The sequence below is a fragment of the Crocuta crocuta genome, unplaced genomic scaffold (genome assembly GCF_008692635.1).
Source record: "Crocuta crocuta isolate KB4526 unplaced genomic scaffold, BGI_CrCroc_1.0 scaffold374, whole genome shotgun sequence".
NCBI classification, from domain to species: Eukaryota; Metazoa; Chordata; class Mammalia; order Carnivora; family Hyaenidae; genus Crocuta; species Crocuta crocuta.
In genome coordinates this window covers 3788076-3812094 of record NW_027532613.1, presented here as the reverse complement: position 1 = coordinate 3812094, position 24019 = coordinate 3788076, and the positions used below count along the sequence as shown (strand labels likewise).

The window sequence follows — 24019 nt, the reverse complement described above, 5'->3', positions numbered from 1 at the left end:
CAGCGACCACCCTCCACATTACTATGGGAGAGGCCTATAGATAGAAACTATAGATAGGACCCTGTTACCTAATGTTAAAGATAACCCGTTAGTCGCCGAACAAGACCCTAGGCTCGCTTTGTGATTGGTTGAATTTAAAGGTACTCTAAACGTTGTAATTGGATCCCGCCAAAAGTAACGAATACTCTAGACAATGTGTATGGTTAAACCCGCTGTCAAAGATGTTGGATAATTATGATTGGATCACTGTTCCCATGCCACAATTTCTGTAACTCCCCCGTCACAAACCCCATAAAAACCCTACTCTGCCTTTGTTCGGGGCTCTCAGTACGGATCCACTGTGTTGGTGAGGTCTGGGAGCCCGAGCTTAAGCCCGAATAAACGCCCTTTGCTTTTGCATACGTGACTCGGGCTCCTTGGTGGTCTTGGGATTTTGGGGAGATCGCGATCTGGGCATAACATCATGACCTGAGGCAAAGTCAAGAGTGGGATGCTTAATTGACTGATCCACCTAGGCACCCATGTCTCATATCAGTTTAATTCTTAGACCAGCTAGAAGAAATCTGAAGGATAGAATAAAATTTTTTTCCTCCCCAACATGTACAACTATCACAATATCCAGTTTTAGAACATTTCCTTCTCTCTCATAAGATCCTTCATATTTGTTTACAATTAATCCCCATTCCGAACCCTGAACCCTAAGGCAAATATGAATTTACTTTTCGGTCACTATGGATTTGCCTTTTCTGGACATTTCATAAAAATAGAAATAAAATAGTTTGGCTGTTTTAATTTAGCATAATACTTTTAAAGTTTATTCATGTTGTAGCATGTATCTGTATTTTACTTTTTGCTTTTTGATGTTGGTATTCCATTACGGACATATCACATTTTGCTTATTCCTTCACCAGTTGATGGACATCTGAACTTTTTTACTTTTTTTTCTTTTTAACTATTATAAATGATGGTGCTACAAAGTTAATGTACAAATTTTGTGTGAACATTTTTTATTTCTCTAGAGTAGATATATAGGAATGAAATTTCTGGGCCAATGAAAAATCTATATTTAACCTTAAAAGAAATTGCAAAACTGTTTTTCAAAGTGGCTATACTACTTCATATTCCCGCCAGCAATGTATGAGAATTTCTATTTCTTCACATCCTTGTTGACACTTATTATTATCTCTCTTCTGATCATAACCATCCTAGTGGACAGGAAATGGTTTCTCATTGTGGTTTTAATGTGTATTTCCCTAATGACTAATGATATTAAGCATCTTTTCATGTGCTTGTGAGCTTTTGTACATCTTTGGAGAAATATCTATTCAAATCTTTTGCCCATTTAAAAATTGGATTGTCTTCTTATTAAGTTGTAAGAGTTCTTTGTATATTCTGTATATAAATTTTGATTTGGAAATTTTCCTACTCTATGGCTTGTCTTTTCATTTTTTTGTGATGTCTTTTGAGTGCAAAGTTGTTTTTTAATTTTTAATTTTGAAATAATATAAGGTTCACAGAAAGTTGCAAAGATAGTGCAGAGCAGTCCCATTATTCTTCACCCAATTTCACTGCCAAATTTTGAATTTTGATTAAGCCCAATTTACTAATTATCTTTTAATGGATCATGCTTCTTGAATTGTGTTTAAAATTTTTTTGCAAAACCCCAGGTCTTGACATTTTCTCCTATTTTACTTTACAAATTTTATAGCTTTAGTTTTTGTTTTTGTTTTTTAAGTAACCTGTGTGCCCAATGTGGGGCTTGAGCTCATGACTCCAAGATCAAGAGTCACATGCTCTATCAACTGGGCCACCCAGGTGCCCCAACTTATATTAAGTTTTAAGATTAGGAAATGAAAAATAACTTTGTTCTTTTTCAACATTTTTTGGCTATTCTGTGTCTTTTGGATTTCCATATACTTTTTAGATACAGCTTGTTAATTTCTGCAAAAAAAAAAATGTCCTGCTAGAATTTTGATGGACACTGAGTTGAATCTATAGATCAATTTCGGGAGGACTACCATTTTAACAATATTGAGTGTTCCAATCATTGAACATGGAATGTCTCTCCATTTATTCAGATCATATTTAATTTCCCTCAGAATTGTTTTGAAATTTTCAGTGTGCAAGTCTTGCACTTCTTTTGCTAATTTATTCATAAGTATTTTATTCTTCTTAATACTATGAATGGAATTGTTTTCTTATTTTTTCCTGATTTTTCATTCTCATTTATAGAAGTAAAGTTATTTTCATGTATTAATATTGTCTACAACCTTACTCAATTTGCTTATTGATTTTAACTGGGATTTGTGTTGATGTGTACATATTCCTTAGAATCTTCTGTGTACAGAATCATGTTGTATGCAAATAAGGACAGTTTTACTTCCTTTTCTTTCCTTTTCTTGTGATTATACAGGCTAGAATCTCCAGTATGATGTTGAAGTTGTAAGAGCTGGACACATTCTTGCATTATTTTTTCACCATTAAGTATGATGTTAGCACTAATTCAAAAAGAGATATGCACATTTATGTTTATTGCAGTATTATTTACAAGAGCCAAAATAAGGAAGCAACCCAAATGTCCACTGATAGATGAATGGGTAACACAGATGTGGGATTTATATAAAATGGAATATTATTCAGCCATAAAAAGAATGAAGTCTTGCCAGTTGCAACAGCATGGATGGATATAGAGGATATAATGCTAAGTGAAATAAGTTAGTCAAAGAAAAATACCATATGATTTCACTCATATGTGGAATTTAGAAACAAAACAAATGAACAAAAAAACCAAACCAAAACAAAAAAACAACCCTGGACTCTCAAATACAGGGAATAAGCTGGTGGTTACCAGAGGGGAGGTGATATAGGAGATGGGAATTAAGAGTACACTTATCGTGAAGAGCACTGAATAATATATGGAACTGTTGAATCACTAGGTTGTACACCTGAAATGAAGATAACACCATGTGTTAATTATATTGGAATTTTAAAAAATAAATTAATAAAATATGATATTAGCTGTAGGTTTTTCATAAATGTCCTTTATCACATTGACTAAGTTCTCTTTCAAGTTTATTGAGAATTTTTACTATCTTCTTTGAGATAATTGTGTGGTTTTTGTCCTTTATTCTATTAATATGGTGTAGTATATTAATTCATTTTATAATATTAAATCATCTTTACATTCCTGGGTTGAATGCCACTTGATCAGAGCATATAATCCTTTGTATATGCTGTTGGATTCAGGATCTAACTGACTTTGAAAGATACCTGACTTTGGAAGAAATGCAGAAATTAGTCAAGTGAAGTTATCTCTACAAAATCTTGATGGTTTTAATGATATTCTTAAAAAATTAGAAAGTTTAAGTTATCAGTATCTTTCATCATTAGGACCAGTAACCCAAATGTTTTAAAGCATGTCTACTGAGTATAATCTATGTTCCAATTAACAATGCAGAATGTGTTTTCTTTAATTTTTTAGTATTTCTTATTTATTTCTGAGAGAGAGAGAGAAAGACAGCATGAGCAGGGGAGGGTCGGAGAGAGAGGGAGACACAGAATCTGAAACAGGTTCCAGGCTCTGAGCTAGCTGTCAGCACAGAGCCCAATGAGGGACTCGAACCCATGAACTGTGAGATCATGACCTGAGCCGAAGTCGGACGCTCAACCAACTGAGCCACCCAGGCGCCCCGCAGAATGTGTTTTGAAACTATGCATTCTCTTAATGTTATGCAAATATTTTATTCATCTGGATAAGAAAGAGTCAACTCAATTTTGTGAAATCTTATTATTCATTTCTTCGTAGTATTTTTTAAGACAACTATCCATTTTATTTCATTATTACAATTATAGATACAAAGTCTTAAAACCTTTCTGAAAGACAAAAAATCCGAAAGATCAAATTATGCAAGTTTAATCTAGCTCTTATTTTGAACAGTGAACATTATGGACTTATCCCCATTTTCATCCTTTTTTTTCAAGATGAGTTTGAAAAGATCGTTCTCTTTTTCACAAGCTAGAAAGTACCCTTTGTACAGTGAAGACTCAAATTGTATCTTATCATCATGTCCTGGAACACTTCTCTGAAAGAATATGATGTCATTTCCTTCATCATTGATACTATCAGGAGGCTTCATTTTCTACAGAGAAAAAAAATACTTAATTTTTTAAGAACATGAACAATTTGAATATGTTTGATTTATTTTGAAGTACATTACTGCACAGAACTAAAGAAGTGTTTATTCTTACCAATTAAGAAAACAAACAAACAAACAAACCTCTGAATATAAGACTATTGATTTCCTCTCCCTCTTAATTCCTAATCTGTTCTCCCTATTTAATCTGCCTTTTCCCACCATTCAGCGCACATTCAGGTTTAAGCCTCTAGTTTCTCCCAATATAACTGTTAGATAGCTTCCTTTTCTCCTCTCCCCTGAGTGGAGTCCATATCTGGTCAAGATGAAGCAGAGTTCTAGCACAAACCATAACCTTTTTGGACTCATGTCAATTCCTGTCTTCTTCAACCATTCACAGCCAAAGACATTGATGACCTCCACTCCTAGGCATAGGCTAGCTCTTGTTTATAAGCCTAGTGTGAAAGAGGCAGAAAGTGCAGGCATCCCAGATTCTTCCCTCCTTCAGTGGAGCCTGGGACTGAAACTTGCTATAAGTAGACCCACTACTTGTACTAGGGCTAGGTCCTAGGTTCCAGGATAGCCCTGCTTATTCGCTTAGTTAGCACTTTTTCTCTGCCAAGCACTCCAATTCCATAGTGGTTCCTCACATTCTATCCTGAAATTGGCTGGGTCCTTCACTGAAGGCCAAATGCTGATTCTTATATCTTTCAGCCACAGAAGAAGGTTTTCTCAAGAATAGCTAGATTACTTGAACCGTAATCCTGCTAGTCACTGAGGTGCCAGTACTGCCTGCACTTTTCCTATTATTACATCATACCTACTTTTCAGAATGGATTAGAAAATGTGAGGACCACCCAATGTTCTTTCCATATCAATCCTGGTGCCAGCAGACATTTTGAACTTAATTTTGACCTCCTGCTAGCAAAGATGAGCATGATCCTCTCTAAGGATTGATGGAGAGACCTCCAGACCCAAAATAGTATTCTAGCATCCTCTCAAGAGGCCTGAAAGAATCTGGGGGTACCTCCAAACTTCTCAATCAATTATGGAATTTATAGTCATAACTCTTGACCTTTTTCCTTTATCAACAGGTAACAGTCTTGAATTGATGACAGTATAAACTAGTTCACCCACTGGCACATATTTCTGAGGCTGCCTATAGTATACCAGAATGTAGGAAGAGCCCCAACCTGGGGGAGCCAATTTGGGACTAATCTAATGTCTAATGTATAAGTGATAAATAATCCTTAGCTAAAACTTCAAAAACTCTAGAAATATTAAAGACAGAGAAACCTTTTAGTTCAAACCTAGTGTAGAAAGTTACAGTTGAAGGTGGAGATGTGGATAGGTGGACTATGTGATCTCTAACTAGTTCAAGGTCATATTTCAGAACACAGGCAAGAAAATCTTGGGGTAGTAGCTTTCTTTAGTTTTAGTATTTACTATTCGTAGCCCTTATTGGGAAGATGCACAACAAATGGATGTGGAGACAATCCCAGTGACCTTGGGGAATGCTCAACTTATAAAGCCCTACTGGGTGAAACTTGAGGGCTCCGAGGGCCTAAGGTATTCTTTACATCATTACATCAGGAGGAGTTGAATCTGAACCCAGGGAGAGGCAAGCTTGACCTAACATCTCTTATTTTGGTCCTCTCCCAATTGCTTTAGTAAGTCTGAAAGAAACCTGACCATACTTGGATGTATATGCAAGAAACAGACACTGACATTAATAATCCTTTGCTCTTGAAACAAATCCCTCTTAGTGTCATGAAGGTTCTTGCCCGAAGGAAAACAGGGGTCACCGGAAGCACTAGGACTTTATAGCTAGTAACCAACCCAGAGAGGTGAGCACAATGGCAGCAGTTGTGCCTTATTATCTAGAGCTTAGGCTATATTTATAATCACTGCTAAGATCCTTATTAATGAGTAGAGAATGGGATTAAAGATCATGAACTAAAACTGGTCCTAACCCCTTCCTTTCCCTCTTCCTGCCCCTTGCCTGAGTCCTTCCAGAAACACATTTGCTATGAAGCTTAAATGTCAGAGCCCTTCACTTATACAGGTCTCTTTTAAGGCCCCTTCTTATTCTAAATAAACCATCAACTTTATGCCTTTGGTGATTTTATATTCTCTTTTTTTTAAAGGGCTGCCCAAATTGTATAAGCTTCAGTCTCCCCTATACCTGGATTTGCCTAGTTCCCTTATTATCAGATATACAACCATTAACTATAATAGCTACAGACTGACCCAGAAAACTTTCCTCCCAATGAGAGCAGCCAGGGGATGCTCACCAATTGACAGTGTTTGAAAGGTGAATCCCATGTCGTGAAAGAGTTGCTACATGGGAATTTGCCAATAAAGAACCGCTGTCAAGATCACCCAGTCCTACTGAAAGTTAGAGTATAACCTTAGTGGACATGCCAAGGGGCAACTTGGGAAGGGGGAAAAAGCCACATTAAAATATAATCCTGGGGCACCTGGGTGGCTCACATGGTTAAGTGTCCAACTCTTGGTTTTGGCTCAGGTCATGATCTCATGGTTTGTGAGATCGAGCCCCGTGCTGGGCTCTGCTACTTGGGATTCTCTCTCTCTCTGCCCCCTCTCTCCCCCACTCTCTCTCTCTCTCTCAAATAAATAAACTTTGAAAAAAAAATAGGACTTAAGATATTTGGGTTTTTAAATTTTGCACATAAATATGACTAAAACAAATAAAGGCTCAGTCTTACCTTAAAGGAAATAGTTTTGTTTTCACAGGAGAGAGTAGAGACGGTCTGACATGCCACACAGATGGTTACTGCCAGTCCTCTAGTGAGGCTATCTTTATACATATATATCATAAATTTAGTCTGGGATGCATTATCTGAAATAAACATTAATAAATAAGAACATTAGTTAGAAGAATTTCTGCAAAGCACTATTTATGGAAATTAGCCTAAGGATAATCTTTAACAGACCCATCACCATTTCTGTCCTCTGAGATTCAGCCAGTGAGCAGGAAACTTTACATGGGCACTCTCACCTTCTTTAAAACACATTCATAATATGTATTATAACACAAATGCGGCAAATTTTTGAATGTTTTAGAGACACTATGAATTCTAAAAGATTTTTTTAACCTTTAAATGTTAAATAGAATATTTAATATCTATCTGTTAAGGTAAACATATAGTTTTTTTCCCCCCAAAGTGCACATTCACTGTTTCAACTCTGCCTAAGCTCTGATATTTGGAATTCAAACCTTGGAAGGAGCAGTAAACGGATTCCTTTTGTAAGGCATTCTAAATTTCTGGCGAAAGACAGACTTACTCAAAATGCTTGTGTATTTATTTTTTGATTTGGAGTTTCGAAAATGCCATTGGCAATTTCAGCTATGTATTAAGGGTCCAAATGGAGATCCTACACAGTTAGTGCCATTATAGTGAAGGGATTGGTGACCCACATATAGGCTCAGAGTAGCTTGACCCCTAGCAATATCTTTGTTGCATTAGTTTTTCACCCCAACTAAAAAAATGTGGATGCCTTATCAAGTTTCTTGTGTGTGAAATTATTACTACTCCTATGATTTTTTCATCTGAGGAGTAGGTCTATTCTAGAATAATATAGACAGTTAAATGGAATGGGAAGAAATAAGCTTGTAATTTTTATGTTACAAATATATATTTAAAAAAACTTGAATGCTGAGAACAAACTGAAGACTGATGAGTGTGGGGGGGAGGGGGGAGATGGGCATGGAGGAGGGCACTTGTGGGGATGAGCACTGGGTGTTATATGGAAACCAACTTGACAATAAACTATTTGTAAAAAAAAAAAAAATACCTGTGCAGTCAGAATCAGACATCTCCTCAAATATAGGTTGATTTCCCTGGTTAATGAAGAGAACTTGGTCGTTCAAGTTTCGTATGATTGAGACTTTAGGTTCCAGCTTGCCAAAGTAATCTGATTCCAGGTTTTCTACAATGCACATTAAATCTCATTAAAGAATTTTTTTTTCTCACCAAATTACAAATAAGCATATTACATATTTCAGTTTTCAATAACTACTAATCTTAATCTTCTGGTGTAGAAGATGCTAGGACAAAGTTGCACAGTATTTTTTAACCCACTTCCAAGCATGCACCCTGATTCTTCTTAGCACCTTGTTATCACTACTCTACTTCTACAGTCGTTTTTTTCCTAAGTTTATTTATTTTTGAGAGAAAGAGACAGAGCGTGGATGGGGAGGGGCAGAGATAGAGGGAGACACAGAGCCAAAGCAGGCTCCAAGCTCTGAGCTGTCAGCACAAGAACCTGACATGGGACTTGAACTCACAAACCGTGAGATCATGACCTGAGCCGAAGTCGGACTCTTAACTGACTGAGCCACCCAGGTGCCCCTCTTTCTATAGTCTTAAATTCAAATATCCTATTTCCAAACCACAATCTCCCATCCTTTTAGCCTTCTTAAGCTTTTCCTCTATTTCAGAATCCTCCTGACTCTTAACATTTTCTCCCTGTCTAACCTCTTCCTGTCTTCCCTTTTTTCTCTATGAAACCTGGACCTTATAACTCATCATTTTATCTACCTTTTGCCAGTACCTTAAGTCCTGAATTTATGTGTCCTTCTACTACAAAGCCCCAAGCCTGGCTGCTGAGGGTTGCCGCCAAGCAATTATACAAATGTACAAACTGGTACATTCCCAGTTCACCGATTGTCAGTACTTCCTTTCTGTTACAGCTCTGCCCTCCTCCGTGGTCCAGAGCTGTGATTCTAAACCTCCTCCTGTCTCCTAAGGATCTCTACATGGTGACCACTGCTTTCACTTTCAGCAGATGATTTCCTGCCTCTCCACTTACAAACATAACTGTGGCACCACCAGTCAATTTCCTCTACTCCACCAGTCAATTTCCTCTACTCCTCTTCTCCCAGGGGGGAAAGTGTGCAAAAGGTGCCCCTTCTGGAGTCTAGGGCTAACTCCATCTGTGGTTTGGATGTGTCTTCTACTGAAACCTTGATTTACCAATCATCCCCTTTCTACTGTCAACCCATTCTACTTCCTGGATTTTATTCTAAAGAAACAATCAGACCAATGTGTAAATATTTCATCTCACACAAATGCCTCTGGGAGCACTGTTGATATAACAGCAACAAACTGGAAACAACTTAAATGACATCATTTGGGAATTGATCAAAAACATTTTGATATGCTCTTACTATGAAGATCATGATTTTAATATAACTGTAATATTCATTGCCATGGAGATATGTGTATGTGTATTAAACTGGAAAAAGAAGCTTAGGTACATATAATATATACTGAAAGAAGTATAGGAATGTTGCATCAAAATGACAGCAATGATTATTTCTGGGTTATTTTCATGTTTTATTTTGCTTATTGTTCTTCATTGCCTGAAATTATTTATAATAAACATACTATTTTTATAATTAGAAAAACATAAAACTCTTTTCATTTTTGGATTAAAATTTTTTTTAATGTTTTATTTTTCTGAGAGAGATGAGAGAGACAGAGTGAGCAGAGAGAGGGAGACACAGAATCTGAAACAGGCTCCAGGCTCTGAGCTAGCCATCAGCACAGAGCCCAATGCAGGGTTCGAACCCACGAACCGTGTGATCATGACCTGAGCTGAAGTCAGACGCTTAACCGATTGAGCCATCCAGGCGCCCCTCATTTTTGGATTTAAAATTCCTCCATCAACCATATTCCACTCTGTAGCTGGCCTTGTTTCTCTCTTACTTCAAATAGCTAAACTTCTGGCAAGATTATCTGTATCACTTCCTTACCTTCCATTCACTTTTTTACTAATTGCAGTCTGCCTCTGCCTCTGTTTCTCCATCAAGCTACTTTCACTGAGGTCACCAAACTCCCTGTTGCTAAATATAATAGAGACTTTCTGGTCCTTGGTTTTCAACAGTGCAAAATCCAACACAGTGCCTATTTATTACCTTTAGCTTGAAATGCTCTCCTGAGATTCTATGGCATTCTTGGGGTTTTTTGTTTATTTTTAGTTTTTTCTTCCTCTTTAGTTACTCTGTTCTTTTTTTTTTTTTTTTTTAGCTTTTCTCTGTCTCTTTCCTTTTTTTAAAATTAAGATTTTATTTTGGGGGTGCCTAGATGGCTCAGTCAGTTAAGCATCCAACTTCAGCTCAGGTCATGATCTCACCGTTCATGAGTTCAAGCCCTGTGTTGGGCTCTGTGCTGACAGTTCAGAGCCTGGAGCCTGCTTTGGATTCTGTGTCTCCCTCTCTCTGCCCCTCCCCAGTTCATGCTCTGTCTCTTTCTCAAAAACAAATAAACATTAAAAAAATTTATATATTCAGCCCAAATTTTCATCCCAAGCTCAGAACTCTATGTCCAAGAGTCCACTGGACATTTCTACTAGGATGTCCTACAGATAAGATCCAAAACTAAATTCATGCCTTCCTCTTGGCGCCACATACCCTACTTTCCCCTGCTTTTCCTCTTGTGTTTCCCATTTAACGGAATGGTACAAATTGGCTAAGTGAAAAAATGTAGGCATCATCTTTTCTGTCTTTCTCTCCACCCACTTCGAAATCCAGCCCCAACCGTGTCCTGTTGATTCTTTTAAGTATTTCTAAAATCCATGCACAGCTCTTCATTGGCATCCACTGTGTCTACCTTAATCCACGCCACCATTATTTCTTACAGGGACTGTAATAATTGCCTCTTAATTGGCATCACCCCCTTTTTTTTTGTCCCCACATCAATTCTTTATACTGAAGCCATGAGAAATTAAAATTCAGTTTTAATTAAAGTTAAAATTCAGAGAGGAGACCATGTTATCTCTAAATTTTAACAGGGCACATAGTGACCCAGAATAAAACTTATATTTTCCAGATTTCCGTGCAGTTGGTGTGACCAGATGACTAAATTCTAATGAGTGGAATATGAGTGGAGTTTATGTGTCCAACTACCAAGCAGAGACTTCAAACGGAATGGAGCTGTCTTCCTCTTATTTTGAACCCTTTCTTGCTAGCTGGCATATGGACCCAGGAAGTATGGTAATGATTTTCAAGTATGTGAATGAATTCAACAACTTAGAGATACTAGAATAACAAGAGAAAAAACTTGAGATCCCACCATCATCACGCGGTATCCAGCCATACTGATCCTAAACTTCCTACTTGGACTTGTATTTCATGGAAGCATTTTCTACCTTATTCAGTTACTGTATTTTTGGGTCTCTTTGTTGCAGCAAACTGGTCTGTATCCCAGGTCATACATATTATGCTTACTGAATCCCCATTATCCCAAAGATAAGATCCAAATTCCCTATCTTGGAATAAAGGAAGCTTCTTTATCTGCACCCTATTTATCATTCTTCTCTCCTCATTCTCCTATCCCATTCTGAATTACTTCTAGTTGTTCAGACATGCCATGCTTTCTTTTACATCTTGGCCTTTGCATGAGGTCTTATCCCTGCCCACAATACCTACTTTTCGCTAACCACTATTCACTCTTTAAGTCTGTCCCTCCTTCAGAGTGCCCTCCCAGAATCTACTGGACTGAATTAGGTGCCATTTCCTTGTGTTCCCTTAGCATGCTGTGCTAACACTTAACATACCATATTCTAACCGCCTTCCTCAGTGGCTGCTTCTGCCTGGAGAAACCATGTTTTGCTCACCACTGTATCCTACTGTGTAACATAGCACCTGGGATACAGATGCCAATATTTATTGAATTAAATAAATGGAGAGCAAAGCAATCTTTAAGAAACATGAGGAGTTATAGGTCAGTTATATTTCAGTCAAGCTGGGGGAAAAAGACACATGAGAAAATAGTATTTTAAAGTTGATATTTTCTACTTCAAGTACAGTAAGGATCACCTTAAGGATGGGGAAAGTGCTATTTTTAAGGAAAAATATGAGAAACTAATCGCCTTTAATAACATGGGGTCTGTTAGAGGATGGTAGACCAGACATGGCTCTTGTCCAGAAGGACAAGAACTGGGTACATCCTCATCTTAATTAGACGTAATGACTCAGCTACATAATTCTCCTTGCTCTACCCTCCCGTGTCTCCTCTATTTCCAAAAATCTCTGCCACCTGGGAGCCTCCTGGGCTTCTTCCCAAAACATTTCTGAGACAGAGGGTTGAAGGAAAGTTTTCTTGATTTTGGACAATTCTCTTGTTTCAATCCCCTTTTCCTCCAGAGAATCCATGACCTCCTGATAATCTTTGGATCTCTGTAATAAGCGAAGTCTATTTTGTAGATTCTAAGAGTTAGAGAAGTCCCTAAGGTGTAGAGAGAAGCATATTTTGTTAGAGGTTCTTCTCTGTATCTCTTATGGTCATCTTTATTCCAAGGCTGTCATTTTGCACCCACATTCCTCTGAAGGAAGATTAGTTTCTCAAATAGACTGGTACCAGTTTCTCTCAGTTGAGAATGAGGACATGGGTGTGTCTGAGAGATGCTTACTCAAATAGCTACTTATTTTGCAAAGAAAGGGAAATAAATTTATACTTTACCATCATCGTCACCTAAAGGGAAAAAAAGAAAAACAAAATATGTTAAACTCTATATTTCAATTAGGAATCTTCTCTTGCCCTACAATTTTATGACTCTTCTGTTACTCCCCAATATTTAACTACTAATTTACCAGTGATGGCCTTTGTGGGCCTCCATCAGAAATTTTATATAATCATGCCATAAGTCCCATAAAACGGAGCTCATTAGACTTAGTGCGGTCTCAGCTAAATTAGATATAAAACTCAAATCCAGGCTTTACAAATTTAAGTCTTTACCTAAAAGGAAATTTTGTAAAGTGATAGATATACTCTTTAAGTTTATGGTTTCAATGGACAGCCATCTAGGGACTTTCTGTGAAGCTTTCAAGTGAAGCCAAACTTTCAAATGGATCCAAACTGCCCACAGATGAATCATTAGAATCTGTTTTTATTTGTCAAGTATGTTTACATAAACTGGCATAACCCACTAATGGAACTCTATGTATAAGGTATTTCTGATATGATTTACCAGTTTGTTGTGGGAAATTATTTTCCCTGCGTGTACCCAGTTTTGTGCGATTTCATCAGGTGCACCTGCAGCCACATTATAGATTGGCTCCTGCTAGCTAAAGTGCCAGGACACGTGGTTATCAGGTGTTAGGACATTGGACATATTTTGGTTAATTTCTAGAGGCCCAGTTTTTTTTTTTTTTTTTTTTCCGGAGAGGAGTGTCATTGGTATTACAACAGAATTTGGTGACAAAAAAGAGGCACTTCATAGTTTATCTCACATCTTTTCTAAATGAATACATTTATCTGAACCCTTATCTGACCTATTGCTTTAGACTTACCTACAAAGTAGAGTGTATTGTTAATAAACTTCATTCCCACAAAGTTGATGCAGTCATCTTCTACTGGTATAACAGCCATCTTTATTCCTAATGAAAGCAAAGAGTCCTTTGTGAAAAGGCAATGTTTTTTTCCATTTACACCTCTGCTGACAGCAGAGAGCCCAGTGTGGGGCTTGAACTCTACTTACTGCCTTATACTACACCTACAAATTCAGAAGCCAGTGTATCACCCAGTATGCTGATGAACACTTAGGACATTTAATAAACGCTTGGGTCTTCAGCTTATGAGTACACATGTTCAAATGTTCTCTTGTAAACCAACAGATGTTTGGAATCTAGAAAGCATCTTCTCATAAGACAGTGTTTTAAAGGATGGATAAGTGGCCCACTACTGAACTGAAATATTGTCCTAGTATCTTGGAGGAAATATATTATCAATATACATATAGGATGCTTGTCACGCAACTATGGATTGGCTCTATCTCTGTCTTACAACCAATGGGTTCACGTGCATGGGAGACTGAAGCTCTCTGACTTCATTGTCAAAGTGCCAAAGATGAGGCAATGGTAAAAATAGTGTTTCTGCCTGGGAGGGAGGGCAGTGTATGAGGACTCTGCAGGGCTCTGGCATCTGATGGCCCTTTTTCTCCTTGAGCAGCCAGAGCTTTTGATCTGAAGTTTGGGTTATCCTATGTTTTCTACACAATTAATACATAAATACAGTGTTTCTGTAAAAACAAACAAAGAAAGGGGCGCCTGGGTGGCTTAGTCGGTTAAGCGTCCGACTTTCGCTTAGGTCATGATCTCGCGGTTCGTGGGTTCGAGCCCCGCGTCGGGCTCTGTGCTGACTGCCAGCTCAGAGCCTGGAGCCTGTTTCAGTCTGTGACTCCCTCTCTCTCTGACCCTCCCCTGCTCACGCTGTCTCTCTCTCTCCTAGAAATAAATAAAAATATTTAAAAAAAAAACAAAGAAAAACAAATAATACAGGATTTTTAAAAGTTAAAACTTCTTCTTTTTGCTTTTCTCCTCTGCCCCACCCTATTCCACCCCACTCCAATATTGTGTGTGTCCTTCCAGACCTTTGTCTGGGTTTCTATATCTGAGAAATTTGTGAACTTAGATGGGAAAAAATTCACATATTTATTTTCACCAACTTCTAAATTTTTTTAATGTTTATTTTTGAAAGAGAGGGAGACAGAGTGCGAGCAGAGGAGGGGCAGAGAGAGACAAAGACACAGAATCTGAAGCAGCCTCCAGGCTCTGAGCTGTCAGCACAGAGCCCGACATGGGGCAGGAACTCATGGACCTAGAGATCATGACCCGAGCTCAAGTCGGACACTTAACTGACTGAGCCACCCAGGCGTCCCTATTTTCCCCTACTTCTAACTGAAATTTAGTGGTTCCTTCCCTTATAGTGGTATAGGAAACCACAGTATGTATTATCAGCACTATCTCTAATGTCAGTAATAGAAATACATGTTTCCTTCGGTGTTATAATTGTTGTAGAGATCTTGAAGCAGGGTTTAAACTCTTCACTACTTTGAAATATACAAAAGTTATTAGTACCACCAGTATATATTTTTTAAGTTTTTAAGTGTTTATTTATTTTTGAGAGAGGGAGAAAGTGAGGGAGGGGCAGAGAAAGAGGGAGAGACGATCCAAAGCAGGCTCTGTGCTGACAACAGAGAGCCTGATGTGGAGCTTGAATTCACAAACCATGAGATCATGACCTGAGCCAAAGCCAATACTCAAAACTGACTGAGCACCCAGGTGCCCCAGATTTTGTTATTTATGTGTTGGTAAAGACACACATATATATACTATATCAAGATTTGTTAAAAAAATTTTTTTGATAACCCTATTTTATTTTACTTTATTAAAAATTTTTGTTTAACATTTATTTATTATTGACAGACAGAGAGAGAGAATGAGCAGGGGAGGGGGTGGGAGAGAGAGGAAGACACAGAATTCGAAGCAGATTACAGGCTCTGAGTCTTTTGTTAGCACACAGCCCAACGTGGGGCTCGAACTCATGAGCTGCGAGATCATGACCTGAGCTGAAGTCAGACGCTCAACCGACTGAGCCACCCAGATGCCCTTTGATAACCCTATTTTAATATAATAGGTTTGCTTTATAAGCCTAAGTATTTAAGATAATTTTTTAAATATTTTTGAGAGAAAGAGAGAGAGACAGAGAGAGACAGAGCATGAGTAGGGGCATGAGAGCATGAGGGGCAAGAGAGAGAGAGACACAGAATCTGAAGCAGGCTCCAGGTTCCCAGCTGTCAAGCACAGAGCACAACATGGGGCTTGAACTCACGAACCATGAAATCATGACCTGAGCTGAAGTCAAACGTTTAACTGACTGAGCCGTGAAGTATTTAGTGTTATGCATGTAAACACATTATTTTGAGAAGGGGTTCACAGACTTAACCAGATTGTCTGTGAGAGTCCGTACCACAGAAATGATTAAGAGGCCCGACTGCAGAGTTCACCAGTACATTGGGTTCCTGAGGGTAGTTATGGTTGAGGCTCTAAGGCAGGTGGCTGGTTCACAGTTGTCTTTGGCATACAGAGGAGTATTTAAGTCAAAGCTCAGAGGTAGAGAACTGACTCAAATTCTTTTCTGACCTGGTCTGCTGAGGCTAAACATATGTGGTAGAAGAAGCCAGAAATTAAAACCCAGTTAAAAAACTTAATCCAAATTAAGTTAACCATTTGTCAGTTGTGGCTACTGAACAGTTCTATCTAGGTTCAGTTCCTTATACACGTACAAATGTGGATAGTTATCAAATTTATGTAGATATATAATATACAAGCATATATTTATATAATTTCGTATGTATGAAATAATGGCAAGGTGGTCTTCTCTACAAGCTTTAACGTTATGTAATGCATTCATATTTTTAGAAAATAATGTATTCGAAAAGCCCTAAATAGTATATGCAAGAATTGGATGAAACTACTAGTGTTTACTCCCGTGAGTATTTATTTAGTCAGTGAGTGAATGGGTTTAGAGGACATGGTAACCTTAAAAATAATAATATTACACAATATTTGAAATCATACATCAGTTAATTATTGAGCATGCACTACATATCAGTCATGGAGCTAGAAAACTGAAAAACACAATACTTACCCTCCAATTACTCAGAGTCTAGTGAGAGACAAATATATAAACAATTACGAAATAGTATAATGAATGCTGTTCAGAGCTGGATTTACAAGAGATCCTCTCTTTCTGCCTGGTGGCGTTGAAGAAGACTTCTTAGAGGAAGTGATAATCGTGCTGCCTTGAAAGAGAGACAGGCATTTTCAAGGTCAGGGGAAGAGCTTTCCACAAAGAGGGAAGAGCATGAGCAAAAGCCAGAAGCAGGGAATTTTGAGAAAATCTTGCTTGTTGGAGCCTCATCACTTTTACTGCAGTTAATGCAAATGCAGTCCCATTGGGTAGGAAGAAAACATTTCTGAAGATCTCACATAGTTCAAGATTAACTGTTCCTTGGGGGGCGCCTGGGTGGCTTAGTCGGTTGAGCGTCCGACTTTCGCTTAGGTCATGATCTCGCGGTTCGTGGGTTCGGGCCCCGCGTCGGGCTCTGTGCTGACTGCCAGCTCAGAGCCTGGAGCCTGTTTCAGTCTGTGAGTCCCTCTCTCTCTGACCCTCCCCTGCTCACGCTGTCTCTCTCTCTCCTAGAAATAAATAAAAACATAAAAAAAAAAAAAAAAGATTAACTGTTCCTTGGGAGTAAATGTAAAAGCATGTAAAGAGATATCCTCAGAGTACATAAATCTACAACAACCAGAGTGTATTCTTGCTTTCTTTCTTTGTTTTAACTTTCTCAGCATTATAGCTAATGCTTTGCATAGCACTCTCTCCACACATTCTATTATGGCGGTACTTTGGCCTTTTTATCATTCTTTTCTGGCATCTGTTTTTTCAACTTTTTGGGAAAATATTTATTTGGAGGTGTTTTTCAGCACAAGCAGTAATAATACCTCTCAGCTCTTTGATGACATTACTATCAAATATAAAAATATTTAAAATTATGATAGTAGTGAATATTTAAATTTTTAAAAATGTTTATTTATTTTTGAGAGACAGAGACAGAGTGCGAGGAGGGGAGGGGCAGAGAGAGAGGGAGACACAGAATCCAAACAGGCTCCAGGCTCCAAGCTGTCAGCACAGAGCCCAACACGGGGCTCAAACTCAAAAACTGTGAGATTGTGACCTGAGCCAGAGTTGGATGCTCAACCAACTGAGCCACCCAGGCGGCCCAGCAATGAATTGTGAATTTAAATATGGCATAAATAGTGAATTTAAAAATAGCATAACAATAACTGTTATGTCTCAAGAGTAACCTAGCTTACATGATAACAACATGGAAGCAGATAATTTCATCAAGTTAACAGCTTGAGTGTTAACAGCTCATGACTCACTTGGCCTACCAGCTTTGAAATTACATCATTCTAGATAAACTAATTTTGAGGAGTTCACATATTTCCATTTTGCCTATAAAGTGAGGCTGTTACTGGGCCGCCTGGGTGTCTCAGTCAGTTAAGTGTCCGATTCTTGGTTTCAGCTCAGGTCATCATTTCACGGTTTCACTCATGGTTTCGTGAGTTCAGGCCTTGGATCGGGCTCTGTGCCAGCAGCCTGGAGTCCACTTGAGATTCTCTCCCTCCCTCTCTCTCTGCCCCTCCCCAACTTGTGCTGTCTCTGTCTCTCTCAAAATAAAATAAAACTTAAACAATTAAAAAAAAGTGAGACTACCATTTCTATATTACATTAGCTGATTCCGCCTAGTTCAATTCACATAAAATGCATCTTGCAATGTAGTTCAGTTTGACATAAGCTTGTAAAGGAGAGTCCGATTATAAAGGCCTTGCTTAAGTAGACTAAAGAGTTTGAATTGTTTTTCTGAAAAAATACTGACTCTCTTTAAGTAGGAGAAAAACATGGTCAAATTTATGTTTTACAAAGCTCACCCTGGCAGCTATGTAGAGGGTGGATTTGATGGGGCAAGACTGGACAGATCCTAGAAAACCAACTCAGAAGCAATTTTAACAGTTAAAGTAACAATTGATGAAGCTACAATCTAAGGTAGTGGCTGTGGGGACAAAAGCACTGGATGGATTCAAGAGACATGAAATAGCAGGATTTTTTTTAAAGCTAATTGGCTGTAGATCAAATGGAAGAAGAAGGAACTGCGGGTGACTTCAAAGTTGCTGGCTTGGGCAGTTTGTTGAGTGGTAACCTCATTATAACTAAGGAAAAAGAGAATGACAGGCCCGAGTGGAAAATAATTAGTTCAGTTTTGTAGATCTAAGAGAAGTGTCACAGAAGACAAGGGAGAAAGGAGCTTTAAGGAGGAACTGCTTGAAATCAGAAGCCACAGAGCCCACAATTTAGGTACAAGCTCAAACTTGTTTATCAGGTTAGGAAGGTTTGGTGTTGGTAGAACAGTTTGGGGAATGTGAGGGAGAAGCACCATGACAAAGATCTAGGGCAGAATCAGGTGGGGAAAAAGCAAGACGGCTAATACGAACTTTTTTTAGGGAGTCGGGCCAAAAAGCGAAGACAGAGTGGTAGTTTCTAGAACTTGCAAATTTCAGTTTCTGGCTCCAGACCCACAGTTCCAGCTCTTGGACAGACTAATGAATTACTTTCCAAAACATGCCCAAATAACCCATCTGAGACGGAAACCCGGGAGTCCCCCAGTCCTTTGTCTAACCTGCCTCACAAACACTGTAGATTATAACTCACAAATGTCTCTAGAACTTGGCATCTCCTCTCCATCTCCACCAGCACTGTTTTAAGTCCAGCCCTCATCGCTTCCGGCATCTTCTCTGTAATGCTCCTCGACTTGGTTTTGTGGCTTCCAGACTCTCCCCAGCTCCATACTGTTGCCAGTGACATTTCCCCTGCCAGGCTGTAACTTCCCTGCTTTCCTTTGCCTGCCAGACCCTTTATTCTTCACGTTTTCAGCCCCAGCTCAAACATTTTCTCTGTGAAGACCTCCCTGACTCCTCCATTCCTACCTAATCATTCTCTCCTCAGTGCCCCGCTACACCTACGCCCACTTATCTCAAATAGATCTTACTATACTGAATGAGATTATTTTGATTACAAATGGTCTGCCCAGCTTCAATCTGAGTTTCTTTAAGATGAATTGTCCTTTTTTTCTTGAATCTTCCACACCTGAAAAGAAGTTTATATTCATCAGGGGTTCAATCAATGTTATAGGGAATAAATGTCTGCTATGAAAAACCTTGTTGCCATAACAGCAGTGTGTAAAGGAACTGGTAGAATTTTTTTGTCTTAAAACTTTCACTCCATCTGAAAGCCAGTGAGAAAGAGAAAGAAAGTGAGGAAAATTTGAAACACATTTAAAGGAAAAAAAAAAACACCACAGTAACATATATAATATTCTCCCTCTTCTTTTTTTTTTTTTTTTTTTTTTGAGGGGTTTTTTTTTTATTTCATGTGCTTATTTTGAATCCTTTTTCTTACCACTCTTCTTGTGAGATCTCAATACATCTATAATAACCCTTTTTTTCTTTTTCTTTTTCTGTCTCATCTGTATTCCTTTGCCTTCTTACTCTAGTCTGTGAAAATTATAGTTCCCATTGGATAAAGATACTTATTTCATCTAAAATTTTCAGATTAGACTTTTTCTTCTTCTAAAGTTACAAACCACCTCAAAATGACCCTCCAGGAATATGCAAATGGCAATTGGTTCTTTCAAACAAAAACAGTTTTTGTTATACAAGCTTTGGAGACTAGCCAGAAGCCAGTGAATGGTAGAAAATCATGATGGGAATGAGGTCACATGCTTTGCAATCTTCTCTGGGGCAAGTCACTTAATTTTGATGGTCTCAGTTTCCTCATTTGGACAAAGAGGAAGTTGAATGGTTAATATTATAGGTGTTATCCAGCTTCAGTATTCTAATTCTAGATTTTAGCTAAGGCTGCAAGGAGAGAAACATTTATACGTGGCAAATACCCTCATAAACACTTCTTCATAACTCTAACACAACACGTATTAATTGAATATGTATCAAATAGCCAGTACTGTTAAGCCATAGGAGTTTAAAAACATACTGTTAAAGGAATGCTACTTGGCAATGAGAAGGAATGAAATCATGCCATTTGCAGCAACATGGATGGAACTGGAAGGTATTATTCTGTGTGAAATAAGCCAGAGAAGGACAGATATCATATGTTTTCACTCATATGTGGATCTTGAGGAACTTAACAGAAGACCATGGAGGAAGGGAAGGGGAAAAAATAGTTACAAACAAAAAGGGAGGGAGGGAAACCATAAGACACTCTTAAATACAATGAACAAACTGAGGGTGGATAGGGAGCGGTGGGAGAGAGGGGAAAATGGGTGATAGGCATTGAGGAAGGCACTTGTTGGGATGAGCATTGGGTATTGTATGTAAGCGATGAACCACGGGAATCTGCCCCCCAAAACCAAGAGCACACTTTACACACTGTATGTTAGCCAACTTGACAAGAAATTATATTAAAAAAAAAAACAAAACACACATACTATTAGAATGTTTGAAAAGCAATTTGAATTTGAAAAGCAATCATGTTTATCCTTGTTGTGGACTTCAATTCTGTGGCATAGACACAGGATGAAATGAGGAAGCATACTGCCTAATTCCCTAAAATCAGGTACGTAGTCATCTTGGTAGCAGCAAGATGAAAATCTAACTATTCAGTTCTAGAAATGATTTTGTTCTTGAAAATGTTGCCATTTCATGAATGTATGAATGTGGACGTGGCAGAGGTGGGATGGAAGAAGACCGAGGTAAAAATTTAGGTAAATAATAGGTGTATGATAATAGGTGTAATATAATGATAATAGGTGTATAATATTACCAATGGCTGAATACAGACTCAAAGGAAAAAGCCAAAATGGAACTGATGTAGAACTCCTGTGTGAAAAGGAGAATTGAATTTAACCTTAAAGAATGCTTATGATTTAAATAGATGGAAAAGGACATGGAAGAGCATTTATATGATCATTAAAACAATGTTGTAATGGAGGGTGGACTTCATGAATGGTGCCATTTTTTTGGACTGTGGTAGAATAATCCTGCTGTCCTGCAAGGAACTCAAGGTAGGCTGGGGTTAGAGAGGGCTTTGGAAGTCACTAGAAGAATGTGATCTCATTTACTTTTTTTTAAGTTTATTTATTTTTCTTAGTAATCTCTACACCCAACATGGAGCTCGAACTCATGACCCCAAGATCAAGAGTTGCATGCTCTTCCTAGTGAGCCAGCCAGGTGTCCCAGAAAAATGTGAATTTAATCTCACAGGCAATAGGAATGCAGATTACTGAGCCAGCAAGTGCATTATGAAAAAGATAGAGACAGGCTCTGACACTACTGTAAAAATTCATGTACGAATTCATGGAAGAATTTATAATATTCCTCCAGGGATATTATGAACAAGCCAGGTTAAAAAAGATATCTTGGAGGAAGATTTAAAAGAACTTGAAATAGCTGGACATAGACAAAAAGAAAAGAGGAGTTTAAGGGGGTCCTAATTTTTCTTATTTGTACCTCAAAATAGAGATATTAATTTAGCCCTTTCCTTATTGTGAAATAAATTTCTCCTGAGGAATGTTATAATTTCATCCACTGTAGCCCAGCTAAGGGTGCTGATGCAGATTCCGTCAAGAGGATCAACCTTTGGCAAAAATTGTTTGCTTTTGGAATCATGGATTCAGAGTTGAGACCCCTGTTGAAGAGAAGCTTACTTATTTTATTGTTCTAAAGCAGCAATTCTCAAGGGTCTCTTGATGTCAAAGCTATTTTCATAATAATTCCAAGCAGTCATTAGTCTATTTCATCCTCATTCTCTAATGTGTATACAGTACAGTTTACCAGAGGCTACGTTCTGTGCGATGTCGCTTAGATTAAATGCAGAAGCAGATACAAACGCAACTGTCTTCCATTAAGCCAGATGTGAAAGAGATTCATAAAGATGAAAAACAATGTCACTCTTCACAGATTTTTACAAATGTATGGTTATTTATAATTAAAAATGTTATTTATGGTGACCTGTGATGTGCTTACTGTTATTTTGAAATAAGTTGAATTTCTAGTACGGTAAATGACAGCGATACAAGTAACCTAGGGAAACAAACATTTTTCAGGGTCCTCAATAAGTTTTAGGAATGGAAAGAGGTCACAGGACCAAAAAGTTTGAGAACGTTTGCTCAAAAGTGATACTCTCCAACATTGGTTAAAAGAGAAAGTTCCCACTCTAACTTTGCTGTGTTCCCTATGTTACAGACTGCTCATCATAGTGATGTCAGAGGACCTAAATTCCTTTCAGTTGCTTTTCTAGTTTATTTACTTCTAAAACCATGTCTCATTTCTAAATAAAAAGGAATGGTATTTCTTACCTGTGCTTGATAGTTTTGTATGAGAGGAAGGGATCTGGAAGCTTTGAGGTCCCTTTCTTTTCCTGAGCTGTGTAGTCGGCAGAAGGTGGCAACAGCCCCTTTAGCAGCTGAAGCTGGCAGCCAGGAATGCAGAAAGCATTGGAAAACAGAGCTATCTGGTCGTCCGTTCTATAGCTGTCTGAGGGAGGAGGAGACCAAGTGATAGGGAGAAAGGAGGAAGAAGGTGGAGGGAGGGAGGAGACTGTTCTGGCACGCCTTGAACCCGCCTTCAAATGTGGGCTCTTTCCTAGGGCAATAGAACTTGAAATGATGTCAGAGAATTTGCACACTTCTTTTAGTGTAAAATCACTTTTAATGAAATACTTTCTGCTGTACAAGTTGGAGTTCTGGCCCTTCCAAAGCTTGTGCCTTTCTTTCAGAAGTCCTATACTTTCAAGCCCTTTTAAAAAAGCACCTGCTTGATCAATAAGAAGTATTTTTTCTCACATTAAGCTCTCTCTGTTTGGAGATTCACATTTTAGCACAAAACGTTTCCCTTATCTCGTGGTGCTGCATAACCAGCCCTGTTAGAATAACCCCTATAATGTAATAACAGCACCTACAATTTAACTTTTAAAAAGCAAAGTAAAATATCACAGTGTTGAAAATGATTAGCAGAAACGAAGTTCCCTGGACAACTTTTTCTTGAACATGTGCCAAATTGTATTACCCTGCTAGCAAGGAAAGTAGCAAACTGACTTTTTGTTTCTGCTTTTTTTGCCAGTATAGAGCCTATATGGAAACAGCGGTGTTCTAGAGTTAGGAAGCAAAATGCTTCCATAAACAGCTGGTTGAGTTTGCTTTGTTTAGTTTTTTAACAAAATAGGGTTTTCATTTTACAATGTCATCAAAACATCATATCCACAGCACTGATTACAAAGAAGTCTGTGGAGAGATGGTCGGAGGTGCTTGGTGCAGAGACTACTACAAAAAGAAAAATCTGGGGCGCCTGGGTGGCTTAGTNAAAAAAAAAAAAAAAAAAAAAAAAAAAAAGAAAAATCATGTATTTAGGAAGTACATGGTAAGAATGCACATAGTAAGAATACACATTGAAATAACAGATTTCCATCCTCCAACTGTAGTGTTCCATCCGGCTAATTAAT

At 38.2% G+C, this 24019-nt stretch overlaps 1 protein-coding gene across 3 annotated transcripts in view; it reads right to left on the bottom strand.

The window, feature by feature from the left end:
• Positions 1–3391: 3391 nt before the first annotated feature.
• The window catches only part of IL18 (interleukin 18), a 41529-nt gene continuing 20901 nt past the window's right edge, over positions 3392–24019 (bottom strand). Inside the window, exons 1-6 of one of the 3 annotated variants that reach the window (XM_077780570.1) lie at positions 22878–23062; positions 13453–13539; positions 12623–12634; positions 7953–8087; positions 6863–6996; positions 3392–4139 (exon numbers count right to left, since the gene is read on the bottom strand). In XM_077780570.1, coding sequence (XP_077636696.1) covers positions 3918–4139; positions 6863–6996; positions 7953–8087; positions 12623–12634; positions 13453–13531 — 582 coding nt within the window. In that variant the 5' untranslated portion in view covers positions 13532–13539; positions 22878–23062 and the 3' untranslated portion in view covers positions 3392–3917. Of the gene's footprint in view, positions 4140–6862; positions 6997–7952; positions 8088–12622; positions 12635–13452; positions 13540–16591; positions 17032–22877; positions 23063–24019 lie in introns of those variants that run through there. The other 2 variants (XM_077780571.1, XM_077780572.1) reach the window with 2 other exon arrangements.